The sequence below is a fragment of the Poromitra crassiceps genome, assembly GCF_964638095.1.
Source record: "Poromitra crassiceps genome assembly, contig: HAP1_SCAFFOLD_130, whole genome shotgun sequence".
In the NCBI taxonomy this organism is placed as follows: Eukaryota; Metazoa; Chordata; class Actinopteri; order Beryciformes; family Melamphaidae; genus Poromitra; species Poromitra crassiceps.
Window position 1 is genome coordinate 206482 of NW_028152231.1, and position 17522 is coordinate 224003.

The window sequence follows — 17522 nt, forward strand, 5'->3', positions numbered from 1 at the left end:
TCTCTTGTTCTCTCTCTCTCTCTCTCTCTCTCTCACACACACCACCAATTTGTTTGATATTGTCAACTGCACATCATCGATCTATTCCCCCGGTAGACTTTTCAGCCACACCCCTCCCTTTCTTTCATTTCATCTCTCACATTTGCTTTTAAAATGAAAATGTTTTCCAAAGTTGTCAAAACATTATCCCCCCCCCCCCCGTTTCTCCATAACTCTGTGTGTAGATCAAGCATGTGATGCGTGGCAGTAAAGAGGCAGGAAGTCTGAAGATCCATGAGAGGTTTGTTGCCGGCTCATTGGCTGGAGCCACAGCTCAGACAGCCATCTATCCAATGGAGGGTAATACCAGGGTAACACATATACACGCGCACGCACACACACACACACAGACACACACACACACACACACACACACACACACACACACAAAACAGTATAAAGAAACTGCTCTTTCTGGTTGGGACTGAACTCTTTTTGGTTTCTTCTCCTTTGTCTCCGTCATCCGATCATTGACCTCCCCCCCACCCCCCCTCCTCCTTTTCCTCCAAGTCCAAGGTGCTGAAAACCCGTCTCACCTTAAGGAAGACGGGCCAGTACTCTGGAGTAGCAGACTGTGCCAAGCAGATCCTACAGAGGGAAGGTGTCACGGCCTTCTACAAGGGCTACATACCCAACATGTTGGGCATCATCCCTTATGCTGGCATCGACCTGGCTGTCTATGAGGTCAGAGGGACACACACACACACACACACACACACACACACACACATCTCTACACATTCAGCGCACACCTCCAGGCTTTTCACCTCCTTTTCGCTCTGTGCTCCTCCCTCTGTGCTCCAGACCCTAAAGAATACTTGGCTGCAGAGGAACAGAGGTCTAGTTGACCCAGGAGTCCTGGTGCTTGTGTGCTGCGGCACCATCTCCAGCACCTGTGGACAGCTGGCCAGTTACCCACTGGCGCTGATCCGTACCCGCATGCAGGCACAAGGTGAGAATATGTGTGCTCATGTGCTGGGGGGAAAGTCAGAAGAACCCAGAAGACATCATGCCTGCCCTATTGGCACGCGCAGTGTTGGGCAGTAGCTTGCTACAAGTAGCGAAGCTACATAGCTTAACTACATTTCTCAATAGCTTGGTGGTAGCTTCACTACTTTTGAACCAAGTAGCTTTTTCAGTAGCTAAGCTATTTATAGACCCAAGTAGTTTGAAGCTTCCCGCAAAAACTACAAGCTACTCGCCAGAGAAAATCCATGAGCAAAGCACACAGTGGAGATTTCTGCTGTGGTTTGGATTAAACAGGAGGACACATTGCATATGTCAAGTGTGCCTGTGTAGCCAATAAAGCACTTCCAGTTCCATTATGACAGACAACAAGTGTTGTTGTCGTCTCATCCTTGCTTTTTAGCATCCTTGCCTCTCTTGCAGCGAGACCCGGCACTACTCTGCCTCTGATTGGGTTGGGTTTAGGCAATGAAGACTAGGTAGGGCAAAATATGTCATGTGCTGGCGAAGTCACATCAGCAAAGAACTTTGAAAGATGGCTGAGCCAGAGGGACTGGTAGTGAAGAAGAAGACGTTCAGGTTGTATTGTCTGTTTTTGAATATTGTGCCAGTGAGAGTTTCAGTGTGTTTTATAATATAATAAACAATCAAAATGAGATTTTTTTTTTTGCCTGCCTATTTGTTTGGTGGAAAGTTGTTCTTTGACATGAAGTTGATTCAATGTGAGAAAAAAGTAGCTTTGATGTAGCAAGCTGCTTTTGCCATGTTGCCCGTAGCTTAGCTTGCTACATTTCTCTGGGGATAGCTTCAATGTAGTTTAGCTATATTTAATCGAGAGTAACTGATAGCTTAGCTTCTACATTTTCCAAGTAACTTGCCCATCACTCCCTCTCCTCTCTCTGTCTCTCTCTCACTCTCCTCTCTCTCACTCTCCCTCAGTCTCTCTCATGACTTTGTGTGTGTGTGAGTGAATTTATGACATCACTGATGATGTCATCAGTGGGATTTATGACATCACTGATGATGTCATCAGTGTGACAGACAGAGCCCCAGCTCCCACCGCCTGCTCTTATGACATCACTGTCATAGGCATTGTGACATCATCAATGATGTCACAATGGTTAATTGCTCAAGTGACGTCACCAAAAAGAAGAAGAAGATCACTTCCATTTGAGTGACATCACTTCCGCGACAAAAACACACAATATGCTGATAGAAAGTATCAATATGTAAAAAGAAGCTGCAAAAACAAAGAAGAAATGACATGACATCAGTGCAGAAAGCAATTCCAATCCTTGGAGACTGCAGGCTTTTGGTGAACCAAATGTAAACATTGCTTTTGCACTTTTGTCAGCCTGTCATGATGTTAAGCCGTGTTGCGTTACTTTGCAGATTGTAAAATGAACTGCGTGTACAGGTGAGAGACGAATGTGTTGGAGCTGATCCTTCTCTCTCTCTTCCCTCAGCCTCAGTGAAGGGCGGCCCGCAGCTGTCCATGCTGCGCATCTTTCAGAACATTGTAATGCAGGAGGGCGTGACTGGACTTTACCGGGGAATCGTCCCCAACATGCTGAAAGTCATCCCTGCTGTCAGCATGTCCTACGTGGTCTACGAATACACAAGGAAGGTCCTGGGGGTTGGAGTGGAGGACAGGGAGGGGGGGACAGCGAAGGGGGAAAAGGGATAGATAGGGTTATGGGATTGGAGTGGTGTGGTGTGGTGTGCTGTGGTGTGAGGACTCGCATCTAAGCACATTCAAATATGTTGGGAATGCATGAGGCCTTGGATTTTTCTGGGACCATGGCTATGACTTAACCTGACGCTAGCTATGACTGACTGTGATGCAACTCCTATGAACATCAACATCTGAGTTTGCAGAATGTAGGGAGGATGGGAAAGAAAGGAATCCATGGAACAACATGTGACTTTTATCGTCACATAGGATCCAAGTAGTGTGTAATCTGATGTGGAAGCTTGACGTTTGGATATCTTCACCTGGACTGGCAGCTGCTGTGATGAGTGTTACCTGTAACCCGTGATACAGTATATTGCATGCAAAGCATGCCAACAGTTGATTTAGGTGAAAGCTAACCAACTAGCTCCCCTGCTTCTTCTGTGCTTCTGGACTTGCTTGAACTTGCTTGAGAACCAAGTGATAAAAGGTGATGCGTGTGACCAAATTTGGAAAACCATGTTACATTCCTACAATCCTGAACAATATACACAATAAGAAATTACACCTTTTTCTCCCATACATCATTAGGTCGCGCATAGAGAACGCTTTGGATTGACAGGAGGCGGTTCCATCTCAATTTCTTCATCTCAGGATGAAGGAAACTGCGGCAGCTCCTCTCCTCTGGTCTCCAGTGATGATGGGATTATAGAGTCATGAAGTCAGAAGTGACATGCCTTTAACAAATGTTATAAACAATCATGCCTACGAACAACAGACTATTGCTGATCTCGGCTCTCGAATGAATGATCCATGGACACAGCCGGAACGGTGAAAGAATATGAGGAGAGAGAGCTTCTGTCTCCTGAAAGGATTACTAGGCTGCTGCCAAAAGCACCAGAGGACTTCAGACTTTACAGGACAGGAGTGAAATGGTCAAAGCCATCTGGTGTTGGGGAAACTACTGTATGCTTGGAGGAATCATTGAAACTTCTCTTGCACCGTGTTTATTTCTGATTCTACAAAGAGTGTTCTACACACAATGAAAGATGTGTCTGTGTTTGTTTGTGTTCTACAGAAGGTTACATTTGAAAAGGCCACATACTGTATGTGTACACAACATACATGTTCAAAATTGTTTTAACTTTAATTGTGTCTATATGAATCCCCTGATGCCAATGAACAATTTGATTTGATCATAATATCTGACCTATTGAATATAAATTAATGCATGGTGCTGCTGCTGCTGCTGCCTTGAATTAAAATGCCACGAAGCTTTCCTCTTGAGTTTTATGCTTGTTTAACTTTACATAATATAGAGAAGTAGCTTAAAGAAAATGGAAAACATTACATTCATATGTCATATCTTGAATCTTGAATCTTGAATCATAAATGAGAGCATTGATTGACCGCCACACTACACAGCTCAGCAATAAGTTACACTTCTCCGCCCTTTTGCCTTTGCCCTTATGGAGGTTGTGTATATATATAGTGGCAGCTAATAGGATGTGTCCCGTCAACATCATTAGGCTGCTGGTGGAATAATGATTCACTTTCCTGAGTTTCCCGGATCAATAATTTGCTTTTTTTTTATCTGATCTTTCCAGAACATGCAGATTTAAGGATGCCCCAAACGATTTTTCCATCCAAGCCACTGGTGCAACCATACTAAATGGAAAAGGGGGCACCCAAGATGCAGCAGCAGCAGAAATGATCAGTAGCCTATATGATCGATCACCTCGTTAAGAAGGCTATATAGAGGGGCGTGTCAAAGGTCCCTCAGATTTTGTTATTTGAATGAGGGCAGGTTGCCAACACCGGCGTGGTGGTGAGTGTGAGGGGTTAGAAATCACGCATACCCGCCTCACGACACGCTCTCATTTCCTTTCTCGTGTTCCCGCTTCTGCGCAACCCGACCCGGGCCGGCCAGACCTAGCCTAGCCTGCCCCCTGTGTGTACCCCGTGTGAGCAGCATGTCTGAATACGCTAACGGGGCCGGTGGCGGTGCTGGAGTAAAAAAAGACGCCTTTGCAGATGCTGTACAGCGAGCCAGACAGGTAACTCAACGGTTACAGAGAGGGTGGTGGGCCATACTCCGGGCAGCTAATTAACGTTAGCCGGTGGGAATAACGTTACTTATACATTACACACTAGCTAACGTTAGCTTGCCAGCAAGCTTGGCCGCGCTTCACGTTAGCCCTTAGCTAACCAGTAGCTAGGACCTAGTTAGCTAACCGCTAGCTAGCGTTTAGCTAGTAGTAGTAGCCAGGCCATTCATTAGGTTAGCTAACGTTAGCTTGTTGCGATATTACCGAATCGATGGAATGGACGGAACAGCATAACTTTGTTATAACCGTCGACAAATTGCATCAATCTTGCGTAAATAAACTATCTTAACGTTACTTGTCGACACCCGACATCGCTAGATTAACTCGCGCTAACGCTAGGTCGTCCAAGTTGGAATGGGTAACATGCTATATGGAGTTTCTCCCCTCTGACCCTTAATGTATTTACATAATATGTGAACGGTTTAGCAAACTTGCGTGATCAATGGCAATTCCAATACATCGTGACGAGGAAACTCGACTGACTGACCAACAACAGACCACAAACTGTCGAAGGTTACTTAGCGTTAGTCTTGTGGGGACTCGGGAGATTGTCCCTTGACTGTATCTCTCGTGGTCAATGTTATTTGATTTGGATTTGATTTACAAACCCAGTGTTCTTGTCTTTCCAGATTGCAGCAAAGATTGGTGGGGATGCTGTGCCCCCAATGAGCAATAACGGAGGAGCAGAGAGCTATCCATTCCCACCACAGAAACGATCACTGGAAGATGCAGGTTGGAAGTCAATACAAATCAATCAAGTCAAACATTTTTACACATTATTTTTGCTCATTGCAAGATTTACCTAGTCTTTTCTTGTTTTCAGATCAACCAGATGCTAAGAAGTTAGCACCACAGAGCGACAGAGATTCTGCAATGTGTAGGTTAAATATAATACAGCTCCTAAAGCTAGCACACACTCTTGGCTCATTTTCCATCAGTAACCAAATTTTCTTCCTTTTGCAGCCATTGGAGCTCAGCTGGCTGCCCTGTCCCAACAAAGGTGTGTGTGTGTGTGTGTGTGTGTGTGTGTGTGTGTGTGTGTGTGTGTGTGTGTGTGTGTGTGTGTGTGTGTGTGTGTGTTTTCTTTCTTTCTTTTACATAAACACTTCCGTGCTCATGCTTTTGACACTGCGATAAGGAACTCGGTACATCTTTGTGTCTTACTCTTACCCCTATGCAGTGTTGCCAGGCCGTCCGCAATGACAGAAGAGTACAGGGTGCCTGATAGCATGGTCGGCCTCAGTGAGTACATGCACACACATTTCCCAGACCATATGTTTGAAATGGTGTGTATTCCAAAACCTAACACGGTTTTCTCTTTGTCATCTTCAGTCATTGGCCGAGGAGGAGAGCAGATTAACAAATTACAACAGGATTCTGGCTGCAAGGTCCAGATTGCACCTGGTGAGTTAAATGTGCTAACATCTGATTGGTTGAATCAACAAGTGTAATATTAGTACATGTCCTTGCATTGACACTTGAGTATGTTTGTTTGTATGGATTTATTCCCAGACAGTGGGGGTCAGCCAGAAAGGAGTGTTTCTCTGACGGGATCAATGGATTCCATACAGTAAGTTGGTGTTCATGGTAACAGTTAAAGGCTGCGATATACTTCTGTGCCAGCCTCAACTTGGAGCCTTGCCGGCGGCAGCTAGTCCTGTATACTCGAACGTCGGCTTGAGAGGGGTCGCAGGGGAGTCCCCAGCAAAACAAGTAAAATTGTGTGATTTTTCACTAGGATTTCAATGACTAGAAGTTAGTCCAAGGAGAGAATGTAGTGCATATACTTGGTAATAGCTTTCACTCTCTCCTGTTATCTCCCCATCTACATTATATTATACTCACGCTGCTCACGTCATTTGCATTGATGAGTCACATTTCCGAGGAGCTGCACGCAGGCTGCGCCGGCAGGGGTTTGACGCAGAATTATATTTAGGCCTCAACAGTGTATTTCTCAATTTCCAAACTTAACTTCTCTGGTCAACTCATTTTCTCTATTGCTAGTCTTCTAACCTTTTGTTCAGACTGCATGCTGCACCATTTACAAGTCACTGGAAGTCCAGTCATTTTCTATGGAGCTGAGCTACCAGTCAACAAGCTTGTCGACAACCAGCTTGTTGGCCGTCAACAACCACTCTGATTTGTGTGCTTCCTTGTTTTCCACTTTCATTCCTAGCAAGTGCAAAATGGGTGAGAATTTTATCGCAGCCACTCAAAGCTCCCAAATTATTAATTATTTAAAATGAATTTTTAAACTACAGGAATAAATGTCTCAAAAGTTGCTTTGGAGAATACCTTAATTAGCGCTTGCCAGTTCACAATTTCAAAACAACGATATGACAGGCAGTACCAGAGCAGCAAAGAATACATGATTTGCCTGTTCAAAACTTTTGTAGCATCACAAGCCTTTTGCACCGTCCACATTCAGGGCATACAGCCTTTGTTGATGGGTCACTTTTATACTGGCTGCTGGTCATTGGGTTCCTCAATCATTTTCTCACCTTTTCATTTCCGTTTGCCCCAGGAAAGCGAAGAGGTTTCTAGACGAGATCGTGTCAAGGGGTCGTGGCCCTCCTCCCTCTTTCCGGGACCATGAGTCGACCAATGGGCAGGCAGGTTCCATGCAGGAGATGATGATCCCTGCAGGCAAGGCCGGCCTCATTATTGGCAAAGGAGGAGAGACCATCAAACAGCTGCAGGTGAGACGCACCTGGTCTGGAGCTGTAACACTGGACTGATGATCACTTGATCGTTAACAGTGGTAGGGTTTCCGTTAGCCAGTAATTAGGGATGCAGCGGTATACCGTTTTAAGGTATACCGCGGTTTGAAAACGTCACGGTATCAAAACCACTCAAATTTGCCGTCATACCTTCCCCACATTACCAGCTGTTTCCCCAAAACAAAGTGCCCAGGTCGCTTGCAGAGTGCAGCTTACGCGGCCCCTCCCCCTGGCTGCATGCCTACCTAGACTAGAGCACAGTAGAGAGGAGCCGCAAGGACCCCCCTGAACTTTCCCCCATCTGAAAAGACGACGTCGGCTGTATGGGAATATTTAGGCTATTGTAAAAACGCAAATGGTCCGCAATACCGCAACACCGTGAAACCGTGGTATTTTTGTCCAAGGTTATCATACCGTCAAAAACTCATACCGTTGCATCCCTACCAGTAATTACTGTTTTTTTTTAACCAGTAAAATTAATCCAAATCTGGCGGTCACAAAGTCCTGTTGAGTTGTATTAAAATAGGCTCAAATACAATTTCCACACATCCCCTTCTATTAAATAGCCTAAATGAATATTTTTATGATGTGCATGTTATAGTAGGCTACTGTATGTTATGCGATGGACGAAACAACGAAACATAATTCACAATTAGGATGCACGCACTCTTGATTGGATGCGTGCACGTTTCTCAGTCAGCAGCTCTGAGGTGGAGACTGTGGCTACCGCGCCTGCATACCGACATGCAGAGAGGAGAGAGAGCGAGACATGACGGTCAAGCCTTCAAAAGTATTTTCTGAAACCAAGCTGGTCTCATGTTGTTGTCAACGACGGTGTTGATTAAAAGCAAACTACCGCTGATTGACACGCGGTGGTCCAACTCGCTTTCAGAACAGACAATAGGCAGCTTGACTCACAAGCTCAGCTGGGAATATTTGCTTAACTTTAAACTGATGGAAGAAAAGGTAAGAATAGGCTAGGCTATCATTGTTAGTTACCTGTAACCTTCATCTGAGAACTGAAAGCACTTGCCAGCGTTGAGCTCTATCTATATCCACGGTTTATTTTTATAGGTGGCGATGCTTTCTTTTTTCTCACTTCTCACCTGCGAATTCCACTGTGGACTCCCAAAATTCTGTGGAATGTGCGGGCCATCGTCTGAGCCTCAGTGTGTGTATCGGCATCGACGCTGCGCGGCACGCAGAAATGAATTTCTCAACCCCCGAAGCTTGCATTTGGGGTCGTTCCTTCTGATTTACTGGTCATAGAAGCATGGACGGTTACTTAGTCAGTGCAGGGAATTTACTCCAATATTGAGATTATAGGCTATAGCCTGCCATCAATTGATTTTTAAGATCATTAAGCACAGATCAAATATTTGACCAGAGTTTATTCCATTTGTCCGGGAGACTGAAATCAGCCGGACATAGCAGAAGTGCTGTAATGACTTCTAGGTTGATTTACCATTATCGCGTAATGGGAATACCCAGCAGATGTTCTTTTGAGTGCAATGAGTGGAATAGCTCCCATACTTAAGGAGAGATGCTGTTGATCTGTCATGTGTCTATAATCAGTCTTATCTTGCCTCTCTATCTTCTGCAACTTCCCAGGAGCGAGCTGGAGTGAAGATGATCCTGATCCAAGATGGCTCCCAGCCACCCAACATGGATAAACCCCTACGCATCATCGGAGACCCCTACAAAGTGCAGGTACACTTGTGCACAGAGGAAATAGTCATTGTTGTTGTTTTGCCACTTGTTTGTCCTCCCACTCACAGTGTCTTCCATTCATGTCACTTTGTAGCAAGCAAAGGATATGGTCAATGAGATTCTGCGAGAGAGGGATCATGCCGGTTTCGGGGAAAGAAGTGAATATGGATCTAGGATGGGAGGAGGAGGAGGAGGAGGAGGAGGAGGCGGCGGCGGGGGTGGTGGCATGGATGTAAGTACTGTAACTGTAAGTACGATATCATTATATTTACTATGTTGTACACTGAGTTCACAGCACAAGAATTTCACACGTGATACTTGTACTACAGAGTGACAATAAAAATCTTGAATCTTGAAGTATCCTTCATGTGCATGCGTTTGCAGAATTGAAATCTGAAAAGCACTATTGGAGGTAATTGCCATAGAAAAAGGTCATGTCCCTCACTTGGCTACGGACAAGATCAGCTTTCAGCAACATGACTCACCTCCTGGCTAATTAATCTATAATGAATCCAGAGTGGCCGTTTACCTAGCAGTGTGACTGAGCAGCAGCCACATACGTACTTCAGAATCAGAATCAGAAAGACTTTAATGATCCCCGGGGGGAAATTGGGACAAGTTACAGTTGCTCGTTCACATAACACACATAGCATAAAATAAAATACACAGTAGTAATGCGATAGTAAAATAAGCATTATTGAAATATCCATTTGAATTCTATAGGTGCCTGTGCCGCGCCACTCTGTGGGAGTTGTGATTGGCCGGAACGGGGAAATGATCAAGAAGATCCAGAACGATGCTGGAGTGAAGATACAGTTTAAACCTGGTGAGCAGTCTCTTTTCCTCATCTTGCTCTAAATTGTATTTATGTAAAGAACAATTGCATGTTAACATACATGTTTGTTGTCCAGAGTGACACGCATCAAAGATTGTATGAATCTTTGAGTCTGTTTCAAACCTACAGGCCAATAAATTTGTGGGGGGAAAACACCTAACCAAGAACAAATTGATACTTAAAACAAATTGAGCTTAAAATTGCTATATATCAATTACTATTCAACCTAGAAAGGTGTTTTTTTGGTGTCTAACCCTAGATTGTATACTGTTATATCTGTTAATACTATCTATATCTGTTAATATTTGTATCATTTTATGATATTTTATCAGCTTGGTATGTTTTAAACTCAGGCAATATTTGTTTGTCTGTTTATACTCTGTTAATACTGTTTATATCTGTTAATACTATCTATATCTGTTAAAATCTGAATCCCTTTATAATATTTTGTAATCTCTTTAGATCCTTTATATTTTATTTCTTTGTCTTGTATATTTGTTCTTATCAATGTTAATGAGCACCAACCGCACCAAGGCAAATTCCTAGTATGTGAAAACATACCCTGGCAAATAAAAGAATAGATTCTTCTGACCCTAGATTTTATGGCTCAAGGAATACAACTGAATCAGTGAAATTGGCCTAAAAATAAGTGGATGTGCACATAACTACTCTACTGAGCAGCTAGAATTTTAACATGTCGGTAGTGCTATAGTTCCATGTCACTCAAACTTCAGCGGAGCTAGTCAAAACTCCCCGGCTGAATGTTACAGAAGAACTGTCAACATTTAGACTGTATGGATAGGAATTATTCTTCTCCTCTTCTTCCGTTCCCTCTTGACATTTTCTTTGGTACTGAATCTCTGCCCCCCCCCCCGCACCCTGTTCTTTTGTCATCCCTCACAGATGATGGTGCAGGACCTGAGAAGATCGCCCACATTATGGGGCCTCCAGACAGATGTGAACATGCCGTCTCCATCATCAATGACCTGCTCCAGAGCGTCCGCGACCGAGAGGAGGGTGGCCATGGGGTAGGTACAGAGTGTAGAGAGGCAGGAGTTTGAGACTAAGTGCTTTTGTTCAATTGCCTACATTGAGTTTGCACAGGGCTTTCTACTGAGGAACATTGAAACCTGATGCGTGGTGTGCGTGTGCTTCCTCCCCAGGGACCCCCAGGTCCTCCAGGTGGAGGTGGAATGCCGCCTGGTGAGCGAGGCAGGGGTAGAGGCCAGGGGAACTGGGGTCCTCCGGGCGGAGGAGGAGAGATGACCTTCTCCATCCCCGCTCACAAATGCGGGCTTGTAATTGGCAGAGGGGGAGAGAATGTCAAGGCCATCAACCAACAGACGGGCGCATTTGTGGAGATATCACGTCAGCCGCCGCCAAACGGTGACCCCAACTTCAAAATGTTCATCATCCGGGGGTCTCCGCAACAGATCGACCATGCAAAGCAGCTGATAGAAGACAAGATAGAGGTACACATACATGTCTCACACAGCTTACCTCATAGGGCCCAAATCATTTTCAAGTTTTTTTTTATACTTGGCCTGTCATTCTTTATTACTTGATTTAGAATCACCTCTTAGTGTCACCTCTTGATTTGTATGCAATGCAGTACCGTAGTAGATTGAATAGTCTCTTCCCTCTCTTTGTCAGGGTCCGCTCTGTCCAGTGGGCCCTGGTCCGGGAGGTCCAGGAGGCCCAGGCGGTCCAATGGGTCCCTATAATCCCAACCCTTACAATGCAGGGCCTCCTGGTGGCCCTCCACAGTAAGTACAACACACAGAAAACATTTGATGCTAGGTTTTTGAAGCTTCCCTCTGATAAGACTGCTTGATATAATGAAGCACCTTATGTCTTTCATGTGCCTCATGACTCTCTCACCCCCTCTACAGTGGAGCACCCCCTGGTGGTCACCAGTACAATCCTCAGGCTTGGGGAGGTGCCCCCGCCCCTGCCTACCAGCAGCAGTGGCAACAAGCCCCAGCTCCACATGACCCCAGTGAGTCCATTGCTTGTTATCTCTCTCATTATCTCTTGGAAACGGTAAAAAAAAATATATATAAGTGGTCGAACCCCCCCCCCCCCCCCCCCCCATTTTCTTCATTTACTTGTTCATTGTTTCTCTCCTCCAGCCTGTTGACAGTCTTATCCTCATGGCCTTTTCTGTGGATTCCTCCCTCCCTAACTTGCCCCCATCCTAGGTAAGGCAGCAGCAGACCCAAACGCAGCATGGGCAGCCTACTATGCACAATACTACGGCCAGCAGCAGCCAGGGGGCGCTGTGGCCGGCCAGGCCCCAGCAGCAGCACCAGGGGAGCAGAGCCAAGCAGCGCAGGCCCCTGGGGGTCAGCCGGACTACACTAAGGCTTGGGAAGAGTACTACAAGAAAATGGGCATGGGTAAGTGGGATCTGCCCACACGGAATTTTGTCTGTACTTTTTAAATGTGGTTTGACTGGTTGACCTATGATGTTGCATTATGTGTTTTGGATGACTTTGCCAAGTGCATCTCGTACTCTAATGGCATGTGTGTGTGTGTGTGTGTGTGTGTGTGTGTGTGTGTGTGTGTGTGTGCTTGTGTGTTTGTGTGCTTGTGTGTTTGTGCGCTTGCAGCCCAGCCTGGTGCAGGGCAGCCTGGTGCAGCGGCAGCCCCAGGAACAGCAGCGCAGGCGGGAGGCGCGCCTGCAGCGGGAGGCCAGCAGGACTACAGTGCAGCCTGGGCTGAGTACTACAGACAGCAGGCTGCCTACTATGGACAACCTGGCCAGGCTGGCACGCCACAGCAGGGACAACAGGTAACACACACACACACAGTGTCCAAAATTAACTTGTCTGCCAAGTTACCCCCACTTCATTTTTTATTTAATTTTTTTATATATTTTATTTTAGACAAAGAATTAGGGAAGCAGTTCAGACGGTATCATTCCAAGACAGTGGTACAGAAACGTCTGTAGTCCCGGTACTCCCCTAATATTCAATTCACTTCATTTCTGACTTTAAGGCTCTTTGAATTACCACCGGATCGCTCAAACACATCCTCTGATGTACTGACCCAGTGGTAATTAAAAGAAAAAAAGTGAGTGCTAAAAACTGGCAATGATTTTGCCCCTGCACTGGACACAAGATACGTCTCCACGGCTTTGTGGTACACGCTCCACCAGGTGAGCCCCAGAACAAATAGTAAATTGAAAACATGCTCACCCACTTATGCAACGGAGATTTTTGTGTGTTCGTCTTCACACATCCCCCCCCCCCCCCCCCCTTTTGGTGACCTCAGCCTGGTTGCATTCCTGTGTCCACATGTGGGAATACCATACGTTTTCAACTAATATTATGGCTAGATAGATAACCATCCAGGTGGTGGAGAAACAGGTTTACATCAGGGGGTCTACAACCTTTTTTAGGGTGAGAGGAGAGCTACTTGCTGCAACTGCCTATTTTGCATCTTCAGAGAGTACAGAACCTCTCCTTGCAATGGTTTGTGCCTAACTGCACCTCTACTCTTTTGGTGATGATTGAATAAAGACTTGGCCAAGAGAGTCATTGCATCTTTAACCAAACCCCCATCTGTAAAAGGCGTTGTATTCTTTGCTACAGGATGGGCCACTTTGAATGATGTTTCGGTGGTCTTTGGCTTTCTTCACTGGTGTTGTGAACAGTGATTATTGCCCCCGTTGCAAGCCCGCTTTCAACTCGCTAGATGGAGATAAGAGTTATAGGTAGGGATGTCAAGATATTTCGTCCCACGAAATTTTGCGATATCAAAACCTGGCGATATGTGTCGTGGAGATGAAAAACTATATCGTGAGAAAAAGAACCTCTGAACATGCTGCACTGACGGGCCGGCACTGATCTGTATTCTCTCTCTATCTTTTTCATTGCTTTGCTTGAAATGGGGACTAAACCGACGCTCATAAAATAACCGACAAGATTAAATGCGCTATTTATAGACTAATGCATTCCCCTAGCTGGTGAAGTTTGCGCAACACTTATTCACGTTTCCCCGTGCGGTTACCCCCATGTGGACCGTGTGTTTCAGTGGATGACAGCAGGGCGCACTGGCTGTGTGTGTCTGCCTCTGCCTGGCAGAGGCACGGACGGACACTCTGACAGGGAGACCCGGCCGGTCCAAGTGGCAGGCGAGATGTCTCCCCTCATCTCTAAAGACTAGACCTAGTCTGAAATGAACTAGTTGTCGTGTCATTGTTTCCACGGGCACAACATGTCGTGTAAACAGTTAATCAATGCATTGCCTACAAATGAATCTCGCTCTGAATGCGTCTAATGTGCGCATAATAGGCTGTCTGGCATTAGGCGATGCAGCTCTGTACTCACGTTGTGAAACAATTTCTCTGGCATGTGTTGGATTGGTAAAGAAAGAGTAACGTTAACTTGATACGTTTCAAGTTTCAATCGTCAATTAACGCTGCGCAACGCTCAACATGCAGTGCAGTCAGAGAATTAATTGAAGAGGAATCATCCTCTTAGAGGATGACAATTAAATGTGAAGATAGTAGCCTACACAATACACAGCTCGTTGCCTGCATAAGTTATTTAAGATATAGATTGTATAGTTTATTTTTCTTTTACCATGCAACAAACGTTTAGTTTGACAGTGTGACACATTATATTGCAAGATAAGCCTTATCTTCCATGTTGTTTTCTAGTTATTATAATAACAATTTCCAACAACAGCATTTGTTTTGCATTTTGTGTATTTCAAATAAAAGACTATTTTTCCAGTCATATATTTTCATTATTCAAGTTTTGTAAAAAAATATTTATATATCGTATCGTTATCGTGAACCCAATATCGTGAATTGTATCGTATCGTGAACTGAGGGTATCGTGACACCCCTAGTTATAGGAGAGAGAGTTCGCTACATGAGTGGGATTTAGTTTATGCATAAATTATCATTATTATTTTCACATTTTGGCTTTGTTTGGCGAGCTGCTTATTGACAGCAGTAGCTTGTGAGCTACCTGTTGGAGGAGACCCCTGGTTTAGATGCTACCACATTGTTTTGCTTTGATTTAATTGGCTCACGGTCAGATGGAGTGTACGTCAGCAGGGACGAAGTGTCTATATATAGCAAGCAAAGACCAAAAGCATTCAAATGTTTTCAAAAAGCGTCTTGACTATTGCTGATATACGGTACCTGCCAAAAGTAAATTTTACCAGCAGTTGGCACTTGGCAGCTATTAATCTTGGACCCTGCACATAACGTGTATTCATGTACTCGCAGCATAGTGGAAGCATTTGCACATTTTCAAACACAAAGCAAGACCGATTTAAAATCCAGCATGTTTGTGGTGTCTCATTTCAGCCCCAGTGAACTTGAGTGGCTCCGTCTTCTGTCTTGGATGATCTCGGAGGAGGAGGAGGAGGAGGGGAGGGGGGGGGGGGTTGATGGTTCTCTGGACTTAAGGCTCTTTCTTTCATGTTTTGTTTTCCTCTGTTTTTGTTTTGTTTTCTATCAAGATTCTCCTTTGGCTTTAATCACAAAAGACCTTGATTTGCTCATCCACACCCAGTCATCTTCCATTCCCCACCTGTCCAGTCCAAAAGGAAACCTGTTTTGCTCATGAATTGAGCAAAGCGTCAAATAACTACTTGGGTTAGCATTCAGTTTGTTCCTTCACTTCACTCACACCTTGTCACCACCACATCTGATGAAATGAACGTTTTTTTTTTTATGTGAAAGGGAAAGCATTTTCGCTTGTAAGCTAACGCAGCAGCATCTGTAACGTTACATGGACTCACATTTATGTAACCTTTGTTTTTTCTTTTCCCAATTTTCCTGAGGGCAAAAACTGTTGTCTAGCAGTATTTTGATTAGTACAAAAATGTATTGTTTGTAAAAAAAAAAATTATATATAGCAAGTGTTTTTTTTTCTCTTAGAGCTTTTTTTTTTTTTAACTTTATTTTGAAACATTCCCAGTGTTTTAAGTTGCAGGTGTTTTCTCCCTGCTAAAATGTTTAAATTTTAATTTTTGTTTTCCATTTCTTAGTTTCACAAAGGGGCGCCGTGTGTATCCATCTGTATACAGTGTATGCTACTGAACAGAAAAATGTGTGCAAGATGGCTATCTTAAGGCACTATCGTCCAGTATATGTTGATTCATGTGAGTGTGTGAAACTCATGGCCCTCTATTTCTATTCACAACTTTATTGTTGGAAGACCTTGGTTTATTTTGTTCCAATAGGTCATGTTATTGTATGCTGATTTTTTTAATGTTATTTTTTACTGCTTGTTTTTAAATACTAAACAATAAAAACGTTCAAATACAGTCGTTTATTGTGTGGTCTTTGACAGCATTGTATTTCTTAGCTGCTTACTCTATGTAAGACCCATAACCGGGGCGCTGCGCACGCGGCGACTCGACAGAGGGGAGCAGATGGTCTTTTGGAATCTGTACATATTGCAACAAATGGATATGTATTATAATATTGAAGTGTGCCTTATTACTTTTTCAGACTAGTAATGTTACTATAATTCTGAAGTGTGCCTTTATTACTACTCTCAAACTAGTAATGATGTGTAATAACCACTACTGCCTGATGTGAACCAAAGTGCCCGTCTGGGACATGTATTAAACTGATTGATTGATTCTAAGTCATATCAGTCTGTTAAAATATCAATGATATACTGTGAAAGCGATAACATACAATAATTGCCTTTGTGGTCACTATAGATATAACCTCGCGTCACCAGGCTCTTCTCGGCGACTATAGATAGGAGATAGGATGTCGCCTCTGCTGTGCCCGCCTTTGTTTTTAGTGATGTGCCCACCAGCCAATGGGAGACGTCCTCTACAGACTCAGCCAATCGGCAAGGCCTTGTCTCCAACATTAGAAAACGGTGCAGTGGGAGATGGCGCCCAGCTCGAAAGAAAAGGACGATAAGAAACTGAAATCTAAAAGAAAGCATAAAGACAATGTCAAGCTTCTCACGCGTGGGAAGGTACGCGTGAACCCACAAAATGTGGCGTAGCGTAATGCACGAGCCGAGCGAAAGACACTTGAGGAGTCCTCAGTGCCTCTGTAATGTTAGAGGCTAGCTTGCTAACTAGCTAACGCTAGGTAGATAACTCAAGATACAGTCGTAATAACCACGATTCTTGAGATGACTGATCGTGCTTGGCATGTGTAATTCATGTGACTAATTGTGAAAAACCTGCATTTCGTCGTTTCCAGCGCTGTTTATTGGTGTCTGTGGCTTAGTGAGGTAGATTTAAGGGTGCCATGGCACGAGTCCGATACCTCACGAGTCCGACACCTCACGAGTCCGAAAAAAGAGGCTAACTTCCCCCAGACCCTAACCCAAAACCTAACCTCTCCCACCCCCACGCCTAAACCTAACCTCCCCCAGACCCTAACCCAAAACCATGAGGTGTCGGACTCGTGAGGTATCGGACTAGGGGGCAGTCCCCGATTTAAGCAATATATCACGAGAGCAAGTGTGTTGTGG

The 17522-nt window shown here is 44.5% G+C and overlaps 2 protein-coding genes across 2 annotated transcripts in view; both read left to right on the forward strand.

Moving 5' to 3' along the window:
• LOC310800878 (mitochondrial adenyl nucleotide antiporter SLC25A23-like) overlaps positions 1-2692 on the forward strand; it is a gene marked incomplete at its 3' end in the record, with an annotated part of 16143 nt that extends 13451 nt beyond the window's left edge. The window contains exons 7-9 of the mRNA XM_083664766.1: positions 556-723; positions 844-991; positions 2472-2692. Of these exons, the coding sequence (XP_083520892.1) occupies positions 556-723; positions 844-991; positions 2472-2692 (537 nt within the window). The remainder of the gene's footprint in view (positions 1-555; positions 724-843; positions 992-2471) is intronic.
• A 1903-nt stretch (positions 2693-4595) lies between these two features.
• LOC310800892 (far upstream element-binding protein 2-like) lies at positions 4596-15442 on the forward strand. Its single transcript, XM_083664777.1, has 18 exons — positions 4596-4734; positions 5415-5517; positions 5609-5662; positions 5749-5785; positions 5966-6027; positions 6118-6189; positions 6298-6355; positions 7310-7484; positions 9117-9215; positions 9310-9462; positions 9939-10041; positions 10954-11078; positions 11214-11522; positions 11704-11816; positions 11943-12049; positions 12252-12449; positions 12663-12844; positions 15377-15442. The coding sequence occupies exons 1-18, from the start codon at positions 4651-4653 to the stop codon at positions 15383-15385; spliced, it is 2043 nt and encodes a 680-aa protein (XP_083520903.1). The 5' UTR covers positions 4596-4650; the 3' UTR covers positions 15386-15442.
• Positions 15443-17522: the final 2080 nt, after the last annotated feature.